General features: G+C 45.8%; 1 protein-coding gene across 1 annotated transcript; it reads right to left on the bottom strand.

Moving 5' to 3' along the window:
* Positions 1 to 8,656: 8,656 nt before the first annotated feature.
* LOC125548656 lies at positions 8,657 to 9,861 on the bottom strand. Its single transcript, XM_048712219.1, has 3 exons — positions 9,747 to 9,861; positions 9,396 to 9,577; positions 8,657 to 9,308 (listed from the first exon to the last, which is right to left on the bottom strand). The coding sequence occupies exons 2-3, from the start codon at positions 9,564 to 9,566 to the stop codon at positions 8,940 to 8,942; spliced, it is 540 nt and encodes a 179-aa protein (XP_048568176.1). The 5' UTR covers positions 9,567 to 9,577; positions 9,747 to 9,861; the 3' UTR covers positions 8,657 to 8,939.
* Positions 9,862 to 18,372: the final 8,511 nt, after the last annotated feature.

Genomic DNA, 18,372 nt, shown 5'->3' with positions numbered 1-18,372 from the left:
AAAAGATCATGTGGATCAACTTATCTGTTCTGGGGTGCCTCTGCCTCAGTATATAAAGGACCAAAGGGGGGGAGGCTGGCCGGCCAAGGAGGGCGCGCCAGGAGAGTCCTACTCCCTCTGGGAGTAGGATTCCCCCCCCCCCCAATCCTAGTTGGAATAGGATTCGCGGAGGGGGGAAAAGAGAGAGAGGGGCCGGCCCCCTCTCCATGTCCTATTCGGACCAAGGGAGGGGAGGGGCGTGCGGCCCATGAGGGGCTGCCTCTTCTCTTTTCCACTAAGGCCCATCATGGCCCATATAGCTCCCGGGGGATTCCGGTAACCTCCCGGTACTCCGGTAAAATCCCGATTTCACCCGGAACACTTCCGATATCCAAACATAGGCTTCCAATATATCAATCTTTATGTCTCGACCATTTCGAGACTCCTCGTCATGTCCGTGATCACATCCGGGACTTCGAACAACCTTCGGTACATCAAAATGCATAAACTCATAATATAACTGTCATCGTAACCTTAAGCGTGCGGACCCTACGGGTTCGAGAACAATGTAGACATGACCGAGACACGTCTCCGGTCAATAACCAATAGCGGGACCTGGATGCCCATATTGGCTCCTACATATTCTACGAAGATCTTTATCGGTCAGACCGCATAACAACATACGTCGTTCCCTTTGTCATCGGTATGTTACTTGCCCGAGATTCGATCGTCGGTATTCCAATACCTAGTTCAATCTCGTTGTTGGCAAGTCTATTTAGTCATTCTGTAATACATCATCCCGCAACTAACTCATTAGTTGCAATGCTTGCAAGGCTTAAGTGATGTGCATTACCGAGAGGGCCCAGAGATACCTCTCCGACAATCGGAGTGACAAAACCTAATCTCAAAATACGCCAACCCAACATGTACCTTTGGAGACACCTGTAGTACTCCTTTATAATCACCCAGTTACGTTGTGACGTTTGGTAGTACCCAAAGTGTTCCTCCGGTAAACGGGAGTTGCATAATCTCATAGTTATAGGAACAAGTATAAGTCATGAAGAAAGCAATAGCAACATACTAAACGATCGGGTGCTAAGCTAATGGAATGGGTCATGTCAATCAGATCATTCTCTTAATGATGTGATCCCGTTAATCAAATAACAACTCATTGTTCATGGTCAGGAAACATAACCATCTTTGATTAACGAGCTAGTCAAGTAGAGGCATACTAGTGACACTTTGTTTGTCTATGTATTCACACATGTATTATGTTTCCGGTTAATACAATTCTAGCATGAATAATAAACATTTATCATGATTATAAGGAAATAAATAATAACTTTATTATTTCCTCTAGGGCATATTTCCTTCAGGGGCACCACTACGAGCGCTCATCCCCATGACACCGCCACAATACCGCATCCCGACCGCCCGGGCGCTGGCACACGCCGCCGGCTCCCCCGCGTGCCTGTGCTATTATGTTGGCATAGGTTACATCGTGTGTCTACCCCTGATATGTATGAGAGGCCTAGGATACAAGTGTCCTATTAGGACACAACTCCTACCCTGTCTACACACAGTCCAAAACCAAGTCCAACTGTAACCTACTTTGTACAATAATATTCGACACCACTCTAACACCACCATGACGCAGATGACCCACGGTGTAAAAGACCATGCCGACTGTGTATCCTGGGTCAGCGGCGAGGAGGACCCAGACTGCGCTGGCATACATGCAATGGACGAGGATGGTGAGCGCGAGCGCGAGGTAGGCGAGGGCACGGCGAGCCCAGTGACGGCGACATGGGAGCAGCAGCGCTAGCGCTGCTGTGGCCGCCTAGGATGCGGCGCAGTAGATCATCCCGATCTAGAGGGTGCTTTCCCTGGCGGCCTCAGCGTCCGTCAGCTCGACGCACCGTAGACTGAACAACGACTGCACCATACCAGCTTGTCGCATGATGGATCTATGGCAATGACAATTTTCGAGGGATAGTACACGGGTAGGTAGTTAGTTAATTAACTTGTTGCACGGGAGGTCGAAGTGGGCAGCTCTGTAGTAGCCGCAGGCGATGGCGAAAGCGTTGATGAGCGCCCATCTGCAGACGAGTGGCCATGGGACATGTTGATGACATGCAACTGAGGTGCGCCATGCGGGCGGCCAAGCTTCGTGACATTGAGGTCACTATTGGTATGTCGGTCAACACTTCCAATTCCATTTTACATTTTTCTAATGATGAGATTATTCATAATGCAAATCAGTTAGGAGTTTCACTAGGTAGTAATGATAGTGAAATCTATAAATCCATTAATGATATCCTGGATCTTGAAGCGGCACGTGCTTTAGAACTGACTCGAAACTTAGCAGCGGTCAAATCTATGAACGATTCCGACATAGATGCGTTGGGAGTCAGAGTTGTCGATAGTTTTTGTGCGGATCTTGCCCCATCCCTTCCTGAGACAGAGGAGGATGATGGTTCTATTTCCCTAAGGGATTCTATCCCTATCGATTCTCAGGCAGTTAGGTCCACGGAGCCCGGTTGTGAGGACCGGGTGGAGGATCAAAACAAGCCTAAATGCAAGTGGAAGCGAAAGATTTATCCAGCTCCGGCCGTGCGTAGAAGTTCTAGGAACCGTACTACTAAAAAAATTCATGATGAAAATATGAGCGGAATCTTTTGGAATAGCAGAGGTCTAACAGACTTGGCTAAAAGAAGGTTTCTAGCAGATGCTTCTATCGAACATAAGTTGGATTTTATCGCCCTCTCTGAAACTGGAAGGAACAATTTTACCCCCCCCAGTTTCTAAGTACTTTATCGGGAGGTGTCGATTTTGATTGGCATTGCCTACCTCCGAGAGGAAGATCCGGTGGGATCTTACTCGGGGTTAAATGTGAGACGTTGGAAGTCCGAAGTGTGGTTATGGGAGATTTCGCTGTTAAGTTTTGGGTTAGATCGAAGGCCGATGGGTTTAATTGGGCACTGGTGCGGTATATGGAGCCGCGCAACCAGAACTCAAACCAGAGTTTTTGGCTGATCTTGCCCGCATTTGTGGTACTGAGCAGCTTCCAATCTTGGTTGGGGGCGACTTTAACATTATTAGAAGGAGAGAGGAAAAGAACAATGATAACTTTGACGGCAGATGGTCGTTCTTGTTTAATACAATTCTTGAAAGCTTGGATCTGAGAGAGATAGAGCTTTCAGGTAGAAAATTCATTTGGGCTAATACATTGCCAAACCCGATGTTTGAGAAGCTGGATCATGTCCTCGCAAGCGTCGAATGGGAGCAGAAATTTCCCCTGGTAACAGTCCAAGTGTTATCGCGCGCGATCTCCAATCACACCCCTTTGCTGGTTGACTCTGGTGAGGCAACGCATGTGGGGAATAAAAATACCTTCTCTTTTGAATTGGCATGGTTTGAAAGAGAAGGTTTCTTGGATCTGATAGCCGGGAATGGGCTAAAGATGTAGGAGGGAGGACATCTGTTGAAAGATGGCAGAATAAGATAAGGCATTTAAGAAGTTTCTTACATGGGTGGGCTAAGCATCTGAGTGGGATTCATAAGGTTGAAAAGGAAATGCTCTTTACACTTATTCAGTCCCTAGATTTAAAAGCCGAGCCCACAATTCTAGAGACCAGGGAGCTGGAAACTAATGTGGACGCGGAGATGAGACTGAAAGAACTCCTGCGAGAGGAGGAATTGAAGTGGGCATTGCGAGCTAAGGTTCGCAAAATTATCCAAGGGGATGATAACACTCAATTCTTTCATATGATCACCAATGGAAAGCACTGAAAGAAAAGAATTTTTCAGCTTGAGCAAGATGAGGGGACGATCTTAGGACAGGAAAACCTAAAATTATACATAAACAGGCAGCTGTTTGGGCCTCCGGAGGATAATTCCGTATCCTTGGATGAGTCGAGGGTTGAGGATGTTCCTCAACTTGCTACGGATGAGAATGATATTTTGACTGCCCCATTTTCGAAGAAAGAAGTGTTTGAAGCTATTTCACAAATGAAGAATAATAAAGCTCCAGACCGGATGGTTTTCTGGCGGAGTTTTATAAAAAGTGTTGGCATATTATTAAAGGGGATTTGATACCGATGTTCCATGGTTTATTCTCTGGGCAGCTTCAGTTGTTTCATTTGAATTTTGGAACGATAACTTTGCTTCCTAAGAAAACAGAGGCCGTGAGAATTGAGCAGTTCAGGCCGATCTGTCTTAATGTAAGTTTCAAAATTTTCACCAAGGTTGGGACTAATAGACTTACATAGATTGCGCACTCTGTGGTGCAGCTGTCCCAAACTGCTTTCATGCCGGACAGAAACATCCTAGAAGGGGTTGTGGTCCTACATGAAACGCTCCATGAAATTCACACGAAAAAACTAGACGGGGTTGTTTTCAGAGTGGATTTCGAAAAAGTGTACGATAAAGTCAAATGGCCATTTCTTCAACAGGCCTTGTGCATGAAAGGTTTCGATCAGTCCTGGAGACACCAGGTAGAATCTTTCACGCAAAAAGGGAGTGTTGAAATTGAAGTGAATGATGACATAGGTCACTACTTCCAAACACATAAGGGCCTACGACAAGGAGATCCGATGTCACCTATTTTGTTCAACATAGTAGTCGACATGTTGACGATTTTAATAGGAAGGGCTAAGGATGCTGGTCAGGTAGGTGGCCTGGTTCCTCATCTAGTTGATGGAGGTGTGTCTATCCTACAGTACGCCGATGATACTATCATCTTCATGGAGCATGACTTGGCAAAAGGGCGAAACATGAAGCTGGTGCTATGCTTATTCGAACAATTGACCGGGTTAAAGATGAAGTTTCATAAAAGCGAATTGTTCTGTTTTGGAAGAGCCAATGAGGAACAAGATGCTTACAAACAATTGTTCAGATGCGAATTGGGGGCTTTACCTTTCATGTATTTGAGTATACCAATTCACCATCGTAAGCTGACAAACAGAGAATGGAAGTGTATTGAGGATCGATTTGAGAAGAAACTGAGCTGCTAGAAGGGCAAGCTGATGTCATACGGAGGCCGATTAATTCTCATTAATTTGGTTCTCATGAGTATGCCCATGTTTCTCTTGTCCTTTTTCGAGGTACCAGTTGGAGTTCGGAAAAGGCTTGACTTCTATCGATCACACTTCTTCTGGCAGAGTGATGGATTAAAGCAAAATTACAGACTCGCTAAATGGGATATCATTTGTCGACTGAAAGACCAAGGGGGTCTAGGTATTGAAAATCTTGAGGTGTAGAACACATGTCTTCTCAGCAAGTGGCTGTATAAGCTATCTGTAGAGACGGAGGCCACATGGGCGCATATTCCGCGTAATGAGTACCTTCACTCCAAAACTTTGTCCCAGGTGACAGTGAGGCCGACGGACTCGCCTTTTTGGAAAGGACTAATGGGAGTTAAATCAGTCTTTTTCAATAGGACAAAGTTTATAGTTGGAAACGGTACCACTACGAGATTCTGGGAGGATACATGGCTAGGGGAAACACCCCTCGCGCTTCAATATCCTTCACTTTATAGTATTGTTCAACGAAGAGACGCTTAGGTTGCAACAGTACTTCAGTCCACTCCTCTCAATATTCACTTCAGGAGGACGCTAGCCGGAAACCGTTGGGAAGCCTGGATCCATCTCGTAAGAAGACTGATGGATGTTCAGCTTTCTCAACGGCCCGATCAGTTGTGCTGGAAGCTAACTAGGAACGGAGAGTTTACGGTTAAATCCATGTATATCAATGTTATCAACTCTAGCTCTATTCCTAGTTCGAAACATATTTGGAAAGTCAAAGTACCTTTGAAAGTTAAAGTGTTTATGTGGTTTGTACATAAACAAGTCATTTTAACTAAGGACAACTTGGCAAAATGCAACTGAACAGGATTTACAAGATGTAGTTTTTGTGATCGGGATGAATCCATCAAACACCTCTTTCTTGACTGTCCTTTGGCAAAAAAATTGCGGCGGACGATTCACACAGCCTTTAATATTACTCCTCCAAATACTATCAGCACGTTATTTGGGACGTGGCTTGACGGTATAGATTCCGAAACAGCGAGACACATTCGTGTAGGAGTATGTGCTTTATTATGGGCAGTCTGGAACTGCAGAAATGATTTGGTCTTTAACAGAACAACAAACATTCATTTTTTGCAGGTTATTTTCCGAGCCACTGCGTTGATCCGTATGTGGTTGCTACTCACTCCGACGAAGGCCAGGGAGCGTATGGTTACTGGATCTATCCGATGGGAGATGGTAGCACGGACTATTTTCAACCGGTTTAAATGGCGGTCATGTAATAGGATATGCAATTAGTGTTTCTATCTTTTTTATGCCAGCCGGTTGTGGCTTTACTTTATTTTTGCTCTTTGTGAGCATTTTTCGTTCTTTTGTTTGAGACATGATGACTTGTGTTGAACCTATTTGCTTATTAATAAGTATGACTGTATGCATCGTTCTAATGCAGAGACCGGGGATCACCCTTTTTTTCACCTCGTGATTTCAACCTCGTGATTTCTAGTGCAGAGACGAGATCAGCAACAATGTTCCCCTAGGGGACTCACCGTGACAGGAAAGAAGAAGAAAAACACATTAGCAAGTTGGCCGGAGATGGAGGGGACTCACCGTAACTCGCTGGTCGGATGCACGCGAGGTTCTTCGCTTGGTGTGCTTATTCTTTCCTGAAGGGGCTCGAGCTGCAATCGCACAGCACATCGGCCACGCTAGTGGTGGATGGGCTGTTTAAGTGGCCGAGCAGCGAGAGAGAGAAGCAAAGCGACTCGATCGGCATGGGGCTGCCCCAATACCCACTACGTGTCGAGCAGTCGCAGCATGAGCTGCACACACACACACACACACAGACTGTGAGGAGAGTCTGGTGCGGTGCGGCATGTAAAGAAGCAAGCATGTGACGGTCTCTTCCCATGGAAATGACAAAGGGAAACTGCCGCGAAGTTGCCCCTATACCCTGTTTGGCAATGCAGTGGTGGGACGACGCCCATCAGACTCAGCACTCGCACATGCATGCTGCATACGCATGTAATAACGCCCGCTTCGTGCACGGCGCACCAGCCACACCACTCCAACCCGGTGGCTCATATTCACATTTTGATCAGCTAGCTAGCTAGCACAATGATTGACTGAATTACATTGTTAATCTTTTTCGACGTTTGGATCAGTTGGATGAGTTACATTGTTGACGGTCATCGATTAGGTTTTTGAGGAGTTCATTCATCAACTTGTTTATCTTCACTGAGAATGGGAGCTGCTCCACCTACCATCAAAGCCCTACACAGTTTAACTTGACCCTTGTCAAAAGAAAGAAAAACATGAATGCGACATGCATTTGCCAAGGCATAAAGCATCCATACCCTCTGTGGCAATGCAGTGGGCCGCTGTTAATTTCTTTACACACATGTGAATGAATGGATATAGCAAACTAGCTAAGCGTTGGGACGCTTAATTTCTTTGCAGTGGACGGCCTTACCACGTACGTGCACATATGCACATTGTACATGGCAGTAAAATGCTACCTAGCCAGCTCTTTTTAATTGGCTGCACGTGCACGGCTTCATTGTTTGTGTGGTTCAATTGTTCATGGAATAACGAAAAAATTGTATTACTCACACATGACGTGGTCAAAATCTTTGTAAGCCATTTACTGGAAGCTTATGATGAAAATTCTGGCCTGATAAGGCCGTTAGAAAATGTAGTTCTCCTTGTCAGTAATACAAGTAATTGCCTGAAAAAAAGTTCCAACTAACGTGATCTCTAGTAGAATACTGCATACGCGTAATAACCAGCCACACCCACTTTTTGAGCAGCAAGCTAGTACAATAATATTTCTATGGCTCAGATAAGACATCAACGGTCACTAGCCAGCCTAGATGCCACAGCATGCATGCAAAACTACCCTCCTCTCGTCTTAGCCCGGCAAACTAAACGGTGTGGAAAGTTCAGGGTAGTATCCTAACCGGTTTTGGAGTTGAGGTTGTAAATTATAATAAGAAATGAGTTCAAGGTTGACCTATGCACTTGTCCTTTGAGTGAACTATATATGCCTAACAAAGTTCGATTACACCTTTCGGATACCCATTAATTTGATATGTTCTAGAAGGTGTAAGTTGTGAAACAATTCCATCTTTACATGATTGCTAAGACTCAAATATTCGACTCCATGACTAGGCGGAAGAAACTTAATTTTTTGAAGGTTTAAGGAGGAATGTTGTGTTTCTTTTTTGGCTACGCACAGTGAAACCGCTCACACAAGTCAAGTGTCCGGGTGTGGATTCCAAAGGCAAAATGGGCATCAAAAGAAGGGCCTCACTTGGCACGAGGGCATTCCAAGCCATAGCGTCCCGTACATCCAGCCGTGATTGCATGATCACATGGGTCACTCAATCTCAACCCAAAGGATACGCCTGAAAATTCTAGACTGACGGAGTAATATGGGTGTTTTACAAATCTTCACCGGCCCCTGATTTTCAGGGGGTGTGGGCCCCTCGTCCCCTTTCCTTCCAATCAAATTATCCCAGCTCAGCATCCCCGTAAATCTCAGTAAAAATCAGCCCGTGTGTGTAGCATTGCTCGGATACGCCAGCAGATGCGGGAATTAATGAAAAAACAATTTTTAACACCAGAAACAACATGTGTGCATGGATATACACTGGAGCAACAATTTCACCAACATATAGCATATAACTCATGTCTGACGATCACATAGAGAAAATTAAGGTGGAATACATAGGATAACTACTAGAATCGATCCAGTCTAATTATATAGCCAGCGAGCATTGCCCAAATGGAGTAATATAATTAACTAGTAGAGTCGATCTGGATATTAACACTGCACTAGATACGGCACTACTCCATCAACCGTCACAGCAGAATGAATGCATACTCTACGCTCTCATCAGTACCTGGTGGAATATCACTGATCCACGAACATGATCAGAAGAAATAGGTTACGTACTTCATGCCCCACCCATCACCTCCCAGGAGGGCCCGGAAGCTGAGGAGGTCGCCCACCACGATGAAGCAGAAGCCCGCGGTGAAGTAGATCCTGCCGAAGATGTATCCTGGGTCGGCGGCGAGGAAGATCCAGACGGCGCTGGCGTACATGCAATGGAAGAGGACGGTGACCGCAAGGGCGAGGTAGGCGAGGGCACGGCGGGCCCGGCGACGGCGGCATGGGAGCAGCAGCGCCAGCGCCGCCGCGGCTGCCAGGGTTGGGGCGCAGCACATCATCCCGATGCAGAGGGCGATTACCCTCGCGGCCTCCGCGTCTGTCAGCTCGATGCAGGGCAGAATGAAGGAGGACTGCAGAGGACACCATACCAGCTTGGCACATGATGGATCGGTCTCAATGTCAAGCATCGGAAGGGTAGTGCACGGGTAGGTGGTTACCTGGCTGCACGAGACATGGATGTACTCGGCTATGTAGCCGCTTGCTACGCCGCAGACCGTGGCGAAGGCGTTGAGGAGCGCCCATCCGCAGACCAGTGGGACGTCATCCCGGATCTTCTTTTTGGCCTCGCTCAGACTCAGAGGCAGCAGATGAGGCGTCTTGCCGTCCATGGAGATCCAACCTAGGTAGGAGTAGGATGAGATCACGAGATCAGCAACAACGTATGGTTAGTTTCTCTTCTCTAATTTCATGTCCCCATTCGACATAAAAGAAGAAGAAGAGGAGGAGGAGAAAGAAGAAGAGGAAAAGCACATGACATTAGCAAGATGCCGGAGATGGAGGGGACTCACCGTCACTCGCTCGTCGGATGCAAGGGAGATGTTCTTCCTAGCTTGTTAGCTTGGATGCAAGGGGCTCGGGCTACAACTACAGAGCGCAACGACGACGCTAGCTAGTGGTGGAGGGGGGGAGTTTAAGTGGCCGAGGGCACCGCAGCAGCGACGTGGGGCCGCCCCAAAACCCACTACGTGTCGAGCAGCCGCAGCATGACCTGCACACACACACACACACGCGCGCGCGCGCGCGCACACACACACACACAGAGACAGAGGGAGGAGAGTCCGGTTCCTCTCATGGCAATGGCAGTGACAAAGGAAACTACCGCGAAGTTTGCGTCCGCGAAGCACCCATACCCTCTTTGGCAATGAGGGTGGCACACTCGGTGTCTTTGCAGGTTGACAAAAACGTGAAAACTTATCACGCGCACATACATACGGGGCAGTGAAAAGCTAGCTAGCCTGCTCTTTCTAATTAGCTGCACGGTCAGTTTAAGTTTCAAACTATAGCTAGTGTGATTTCTAGTAGCTAGCATACTGCATACACATGTAATAATTAATAACCCCAGCTTCCTGCACGGTGCACCTGCAGCCACACCGTACCACTCCAACGACTGGCGGTGGCTCATCCACATTTGGATGAGCTAGCTTACAATGATTTGACTGAATTGTTTGGTTCAGTTAACCTTTTGTGGTGCTTGGATGAGTTACATTGTTGACGGTTATCCATTAGATTTTTGATTTAAGGAGCCCACTCATCAACTTATTTACCTGTGTCAAGAATTGGAGGTGAAGCTCCACAACAAAGGTCTACACGCTTCAACTCCACCATTGTCAAAAGAAGGAAAAACACCATTGGTGATATGCATCTATCAAGGCATAAAGCATCCTATACCCTGTTGGAAATATGACCAAATTACTATAAGATTTAATCCGAATAAACAAAAGATAAATCATGACTACAGTAGCAGAGATTAAACTAATTATGCGAACTAGCATAGCAGATGAACAGATCACATCTAGGGCACATACTAGAAATATGAATTCTAGCACGATCTCGAACAGGAAGGATGGAATCACATACGTTGCAGCGGGAGCAGCACCGCCGGTGTTGACGTTGTCGCCCATGTCGTCGAGGATGAGGTTGCCGAGGTCGGGGAAGAAGTCATCGTTCGCGAAGTCGTCGCTGCCAGCAGTTGCGCGAGTGCGCTCCCCAAAAACCTGATCGCCCCTCTCCCGTACAGGATCATGAGAGGCGGGGTTCCGGAGGCCTGCTATCCCTTCTCCCGGTGCATGCCGAAAGGAGGGATGGAGAAGACTTGTTTGGCGGCGCAATGATCTGGAACGGTGGTGAAAAACCATACGAAGCGGCGGCGGCTAGGGTAGACGTCTGTCTGACTATATAGTGCGGGCCAGGTAGGTCGTGGGAGTAAACCCCATATCCAAGTCGTCACGATCCAAAAGAATCAGAAACGGTTCAGTAATTAACGCGTTCGTTAATTATTAATTTTTCCCGAGCAGCAAAAATATAGACAACGTGCATAGCTCTGTCCTCGGCTCGGCTCAATCCTGCAACCCGCAACGCGGCGCGTCGTGACGAGGCGAGGCGTGGCGTGGCGAGGCGAGCGAGGAGGAGGAGCGTGCGTATAGGTCTCCTCTTCTCATGCTCATACAAGTGATAGAAGAGCTCATCTTATAAAGAGGTACAACTCTCTCTTAACTTATGAGGTGGGACTAAACTTTAGCCTCACTCACTCCACTCACATGTGTGCATGAATGGGCCAAGAGAATTTCAGAATTTTAGTTGGGCTTTGGGCCAAAAGCCCACTAGCAAATTCCAACAATCCCCCACAAAGTCTCATTGGCACATCTCACCATTTGGTTTCAAAACATTGTTAATATACCGGTGCTTAGTGGAGACTGTAAAGTTGAACTTCCACTTAGAGATTTATGCTACACTAGATCACAACTTGAATAGTGGACTATGCCTTGAACTACAAGTTTTCTGCGAGACTAGTTTCACACAAATTCTTGACCGATAGTGGGCTGCCGCAAGGCTTCCCCGTGGGTGGAGCGTATACGATCGTACTCCAGGGCCTTTTCATGAATTTATTAGAGAACACCCAATTCTCACTCCACTCACATGTGTGCATGAATGGGCCAAGAGAATTTCAGAATTTTAGTTGGGCTTTGGGCCAAAAGCCCACTAGAAAATTCCAACAATCCCCCACAAAGTCTCATTGGCACATCTCACCATTTGGTTCCAAAACATTGTTAATATACCGGTGCTTAGTGGAGACTGTAAAGTTGAACTTCCACTTAGAGATTTATGCTACACTAGATCACAACTTGAATAGTGGACTATGCCTTGAACTACAAGTTTTCTGCGAGACTAGTTTCACACAAATTCTTGACCGATAGTGGGCTGCCGCAAGGCTTCCCCGTGGGTGGAGCGTATACGATCGTACTCCAGGGCCTTTTCATGAATTTATTAGAGAACACCCAATTCTCACTCCACTCACATGTGTGCATGAATGGGCCAAGAGAATTTCAGAATTTTAGTTGGGCTTTGGGCCAAAAGCCCACTAGAAAATTCCAACAATCCCCCACAAAGTCTCATTGGCACATCTCACCATTTGGTTCCAAAACATTGTTAATATACCGGTGCTTAGTGGAGACTGTAAAGTTGAACTTCCACTTAGAGATTTATGCTACACTAGATCACAACTTGAATAGTGGACTATGCCTTGAACTACAAGTTTTCTGCGAGACTAGTTTCACACAAATTCTTGACCGATAGTGGGCTGCCGCAAGGCTTCCCCGCGGGTGGAGCGTATACGTCGTACTCCAGGGCCTTTTCATGAATTTATTAGAGAACACCCAATTCTCACAGACTGCGACGTTAACAGTTAAATTCATATAGGTGTGTTCCTTAGAAGATATTCTGCAGGGCAACATCTCTGCTTACCCGAATAAGCCACTTGGAACACATTAAGATAAGTATCAACCTGCCATGCAGATCAGGAGAGTATTGCATCTTCACGGAGTGGGATAGTTAATATTGGGATACTCTCCTCCCAGCTGACCAACAGCTTGTCTCCCACTTCTACTTCACGGGATCTCCGATCACATAGAGTGGGTTCCCACTATGAACAACTCATGCGGTGGGTCTCAAACCCATCTCCATCGATGCATTATCTATCACATTAGGTGATAGACCCTTTGTGAAGGGATCTGCCAAGTTTTTCGACATTTGGATATAATCCAACGTAATAACTTCGGAGTTCCTCAATTTTCTGACAGATTTTAGTGTCCTCTTCACATGCCTTGAGGACTTCATATTGTCCTTAGAACTGTTTATCTTGACGATCACAATTTTATTATCACAGTTCATCAGGATAGGAGGTATTGGTTTTTCAACCATAGGTAAGTCCATCAAGAGCTCATGAAGCTACTCTGCTTCAATAGTGGCAGTGTCTAATGTTGTGAGTTCTGCTTCCATAGTTGACCTCGTTAAGATGGTCTGCTTGCAAGACTTCCAAGAAACAATGCCACCACCAAGAGTGAAAACATAACCACTTGTGGCCTTAATCTCATCAGCATCAGATATCCCGTTTGAGTCACTATAACCCTCCAGTACCCTTGGATACCTGGTGTAGTGAATCCCATAGCTCGCGGTGCCTTTCATATAGCGCATAACTCTCTCAAGCGCATGCCAATGACCATCTCCTGGTTTTGACACAAACCGACTCAGCTTGCTCACAGCAAACGAGATGTCAGGCCTCGCGGCACTCGCCAAATACATAAGCGAGCCAATAATCTGAGAATACCTCAGTTGATCTCTAGCAATCCGTCGATTCTTTCGAAGCAACACACTAGCATCATATGGAGTTGGAGAAGGCGTGCAGTTGCTATACCCAAAACGACTCAAGACCTTTTCCATATAGTGAGACTGAAGCAGTGTGATCCCACCATTCTCATCTCTCAACAGCTTGATGTTTAAGATAACATCAGCTGTTCCTAGATCCTTCATCTCAAAACAGCGAGATAAGAAATCCTTAACCTCCTTGATTAAATCAAGTTTGGTTCCAAAGATCAATATGTCATCGACATACAAACAAAGAATAACTCCTTCGCCCCACCATGGCGATAGTACACACACTTGTCACCATCGTTTACTACAAAGCCGGCAGTAGTTAATGTTCTTTCGAACTTCTCATGCCACTCCTTAGGAGCTTGTTTAAGGCCATATAAAGACTTTAATAACTTGCACACCTTTCCTTCCTGACCAGGTACTACAAAACCATCTGGCTGATCCATGTAAATTTCCTCCTTCAACTCTCCGTTGAGGAAAGCCGTCTTAACGTCCATTTGATGAACGAGAAGACCATGTGAGGCAGCCAGTGATAGTAGCACCCAAATTGTGGTCAGTCTAGCCACGGGTGAGTAAGTATCAAAGAAGTCTTCACCTTTTTTCTGGGTATAACCCTTAGCCACAAGCCGTTCCTTGTACTTTTCAATCGTACCATCAGGTCTAAGCTTCTTCTTGAACACCCACTTACATCCTACAGGTTTGCACCCATAAGGACAGTCAGTGATCTCCCAGGTTCCGTTAGCTAAGATGGAATCCATCTCGCTATGAACAGCTTCCTTCCAGTAGTCAGCATCAGGAGATGCATAGGCTTCTGAAATAGTCCTGGGTGTGTCATCCACAAGGTACACAATGAAATCATCACCAAAGGCTGTCTCTTGCTCCTCACAGGAGTTCCATTGTCACCCTCAATAGGATTCTCAACATGTTCCATCGCAATGGTGGGTTTAGGAATTACATCGAATTCCTCACTAGATGGAGAAGGTATCTCCTGGTTTGATGAACTCGACATATCCTTCATAGGAAATATGTCCTCAAAGAAAGTCGCATCATTCGACTCCATAATCGTACCAACATGCATGTCGGATACCTCAGATTTTATTATCAAAAATCTATAGCCAATGCTATGAAAAGCATAGCCCAGAAGAACACAATCCACGGTTTTTGGTCCAAGCTTGCGCTTCTTGGGAATTGGTATATTGTCTTTCGCCGAACAACCCCAAGTACGTAGGTAAGAGAGTTCAATATTTTCCTTTCCCATTCCTCAAATGGAGTCGTGGTCTTATGCTTTGTGGGAGCTCGGTTTAGGACATGACACACAGTCATTAGCGCCTCCCCCCACCATTCCTTGAAAAGACCCGATGTGTCTAACATAGTGTTAACCATATCAGTTAGAGTTTGGTTCTTTCTTTCGGCTACCCCATTTGACTGAGGTGAGTAGGGAGGCATCCTCTCATGGATTATACCATGTTCCGCACAAAACAAATCAAATTCATTGGAAAAATACTCTCCACCACGATCGGACCTAAGCCGTTTAATTTTTTGATCAATGGTTCTCTGCCTCAGCTTTATAGTTTTTGAAGACAGTTAAAACCTCATCTTTTGATTTAAGAAGATACACATAACAATATCTAGTGGAGTCATCAATCAACGCCATGAAGTATCTCTTTCCACCTTTTGTCAACATGCCATTCATCTCACAAAGATCAGAATGTATAAGCTCTAGTGGCGCCAAGTCTCTTGCCTCTACAGTCTTATGGGACTTGCGAGGTTGCTTAGCTTGCACACATACTTGGCACTTAGAGCCTTTGACAATAGATATTTTCGAAATTAAATTCATATTGGCTAGCCGCGTCATGCAACCAAAGTTAATGTGACAAAGTCATGAATGCCAAATATTAGACTCATTATTGTGGCAAACATTATTAATAACTTTAGTGCAAATATCTGACAAAGATAGGCGGAACAAGCCTCCGCTCTCATAGCCTTTTCCAACAAATTGTCCATACTTAGAAATTACAACTTTATTGGATTCTAAAACCAACATAAAACCATCTCGACATAAACGGGAACCGCTAACGAGATTTTTATTGATGGACCACACATGATGAACATTCTTTAGACGCACGGTCTTCCCCGAAGTAAACTTCAGATCGACCGTACCAACACCTCGAACGATGGCATGTGACCCGTTCCCCATCACTACGAGAGAAGTCCATGTGGCCATGATTCCTTCATATCAGTATCACCGATGACAACATTAGTGGACTTGCCTCTCTTCTCATGTTCGCGCTCCTCAAAGCGGTTAGGACACTTCGGAGCCCAGTGATTAGGATCACCGCAGACATGGCAAAGTCCCTTCCTCTTCTTATGAGAATTCTCTTGAAGTTGGTAGAATGTGATGGCTTGTTCTTTGTATCAAACTTGCCTTTGCCCTGAGTTTTGTTCTTGGTGTTTTTGAACTTGTTGGACTGGAAGTTCTTCTTCTGTACCATGTGGGCACTAGAAGCTCCCTCAGCAACTCGACCACGTGTGTCCTTTGCTCTCGCCTTCTCTTCAACATCAAGAGTACCAATGAGATCCGCAACGGAAAACTCTTGTCTCTTGTGTTTCAGGGAAGTAGCAAAATTGTTCCACGAAGGTGGAAGCTTGGAAATGATGCCTCCGGCAACAAATTTGTCCGGCAACACACACTTGAAGTACTCAAGTTCTTTTGCGAGCGACTGTATCTCATTAGCCTGCTGTACAATAGAGCACCGATGTCTACTACACAACCTTCTTCTTGTAGACGTTGTTGGGCCTCCAAGTGCAGAGGTTTGTAGGACAGTAGAAAATTTCCCTCAAGTGGATGACCTAAGGTTTATCAATCCGTAGGAGGCGTAGGATGAAGATGGTCTCTCTCAAGCAACCCTGCAACCAAATAACAAAGAGTCTCTTGTGTCCCCAACACACCCAATACAATGGTAAATTGTATAGGTGCACTAGTTCGGCGAAGAGATGGTGATACAAGTGGTATATGGATGGTAGATAAAGGTTTTTGTAATCTGAAAATATAAAAACAGCAAGGTAACTAATGATAAAAGTGAGCACAAACGTTATTGCAATGCTAGGAAACAAGGCCGAGGGTTCATACTTTCACTAGTGCAAGTCCTCTCAACAATAATAACATAATTGGATCACATAACTATCCCTCAACATGCAACAAAGAGTCACTCCAAAGTCACTAATAGCGGAGAACAAACGAAGAGATTATGGTAGGGTACGAAACCACCTCAAAGTTATTCTTTCCAATCAATCTATTGGGCTATTCCTATAAGTGTCACAAACAACCCTAGAGTTCGTACTAGAATAACACCTTAAGACACAAATCAACCAAAACCCTAATGTCACCTAGATACTCCAATGTCACCTCAAGTATCCGTGGGTATGATTATACGATATGCATCACACAATCTCAGATTCATCTATTCAACCAACACATAGAACCTCAAAGAGTGCCCCAAAGTTTCTACCGGAGAATCACGACAAAAACGTGTGCCAAACCCTATGCATAGGTTCATGGGCGAAACCCGCAAGTTGATCACCAAAACATACATCAAGTGAATCACGTGGTATCCCATTGTCACCATAGATACGCACGGCAAGACATACATCAAGTGTTCTCAAATCTTTAAAGACTCAATACGATAAGATAACTTCAAAGGGGAAACTCAATCCATTACAAGAGAATAGAGGGGGGGCGAAAACATCATAAGATCCAGCTATAATAGCAAAGCTCACGATACATCAAGATCGTGCCAAATCAAGAACACGAGAGAGAGAGAGAGAGAGATCAAACACATAGCTACTGGTACATACCCTCAGCCCCGAGGGAGAACTACTCCCTCCTCGTCATGGAGAGCGCCGGGATGATGAAGATAGCCACCGGAGAGGGATTCCCCCTCCGGCAGGGTGCCGGAACGGGTCTAGATTGGTTTTCGGTGGCTACGGAGGCTTCTGGCGGCGGAACTCCCGATCTATTGTGCTCCCCGATCGTTTTAGGGTATATGGAGATATATAGGAGGAAGAAGTGCGTTAGGGGAGCCACGAGGGGCCCACGAGGGTGGAGGGCGAGCCCAAGGGGGGTGGGCGCACCCCCCTGCCTCGTGGCTTCCTCGTTACTTCCCTTACGTGGACTCCAAGTCTACCGGGTTGCTTTCCTTCCAAAAATAAGTTCCGTGAAGTTTCAGGTCAATTGGACTCCGTTTGATTTTCCTTTTCTGCGATACTCTAAAACAAGGAAAAAACAAAAACTGGCACTAGGCTCTAGGTTAATAGGTTAGTCCCAAAAATCATATAAAATAGCATATAAATGCATATAAAACATCCAAGGTTGATAATATAATAGGATGGAACAATCAAAAATTATAGATACATTGGTGACGTATCAAGCACTCATCAGTCATCTTGTAGTCATAGAATTGCTCCAAGACGTACAACTCGCTGCCGGCGTCCAAGGTGTTGGGGAACGTAGTAATTTCAAAATTTTCCTATGCACACGCAAGATTATGGTGATGCATAGCAACGAGAGGGGAGAGTGTCGTCCACGTACCCTCGTAGACCGTAAGCAGAAGCGTTATGAGAACGCAGTTGATGTAGTCGTACGTCTTCACGATCCGACCGATCCAAGTACCGAACGCACGGCACCTCCGAGTTCAGCACACGTTCAGCTCGATGACGCCCCACAAACTCCGATCCAGCAGAGCTTCACGGGAGAGTTCCTTCAGCACG

Source organism: Triticum urartu, chromosome 3, assembly GCF_003073215.2.
Source record: "Triticum urartu cultivar G1812 chromosome 3, Tu2.1, whole genome shotgun sequence".
In the NCBI taxonomy this organism is placed as follows: domain Eukaryota; kingdom Viridiplantae; phylum Streptophyta; class Magnoliopsida; order Poales; family Poaceae; genus Triticum; species Triticum urartu.
This window is presented reverse-complemented; position numbering and strand designations above follow the sequence as displayed.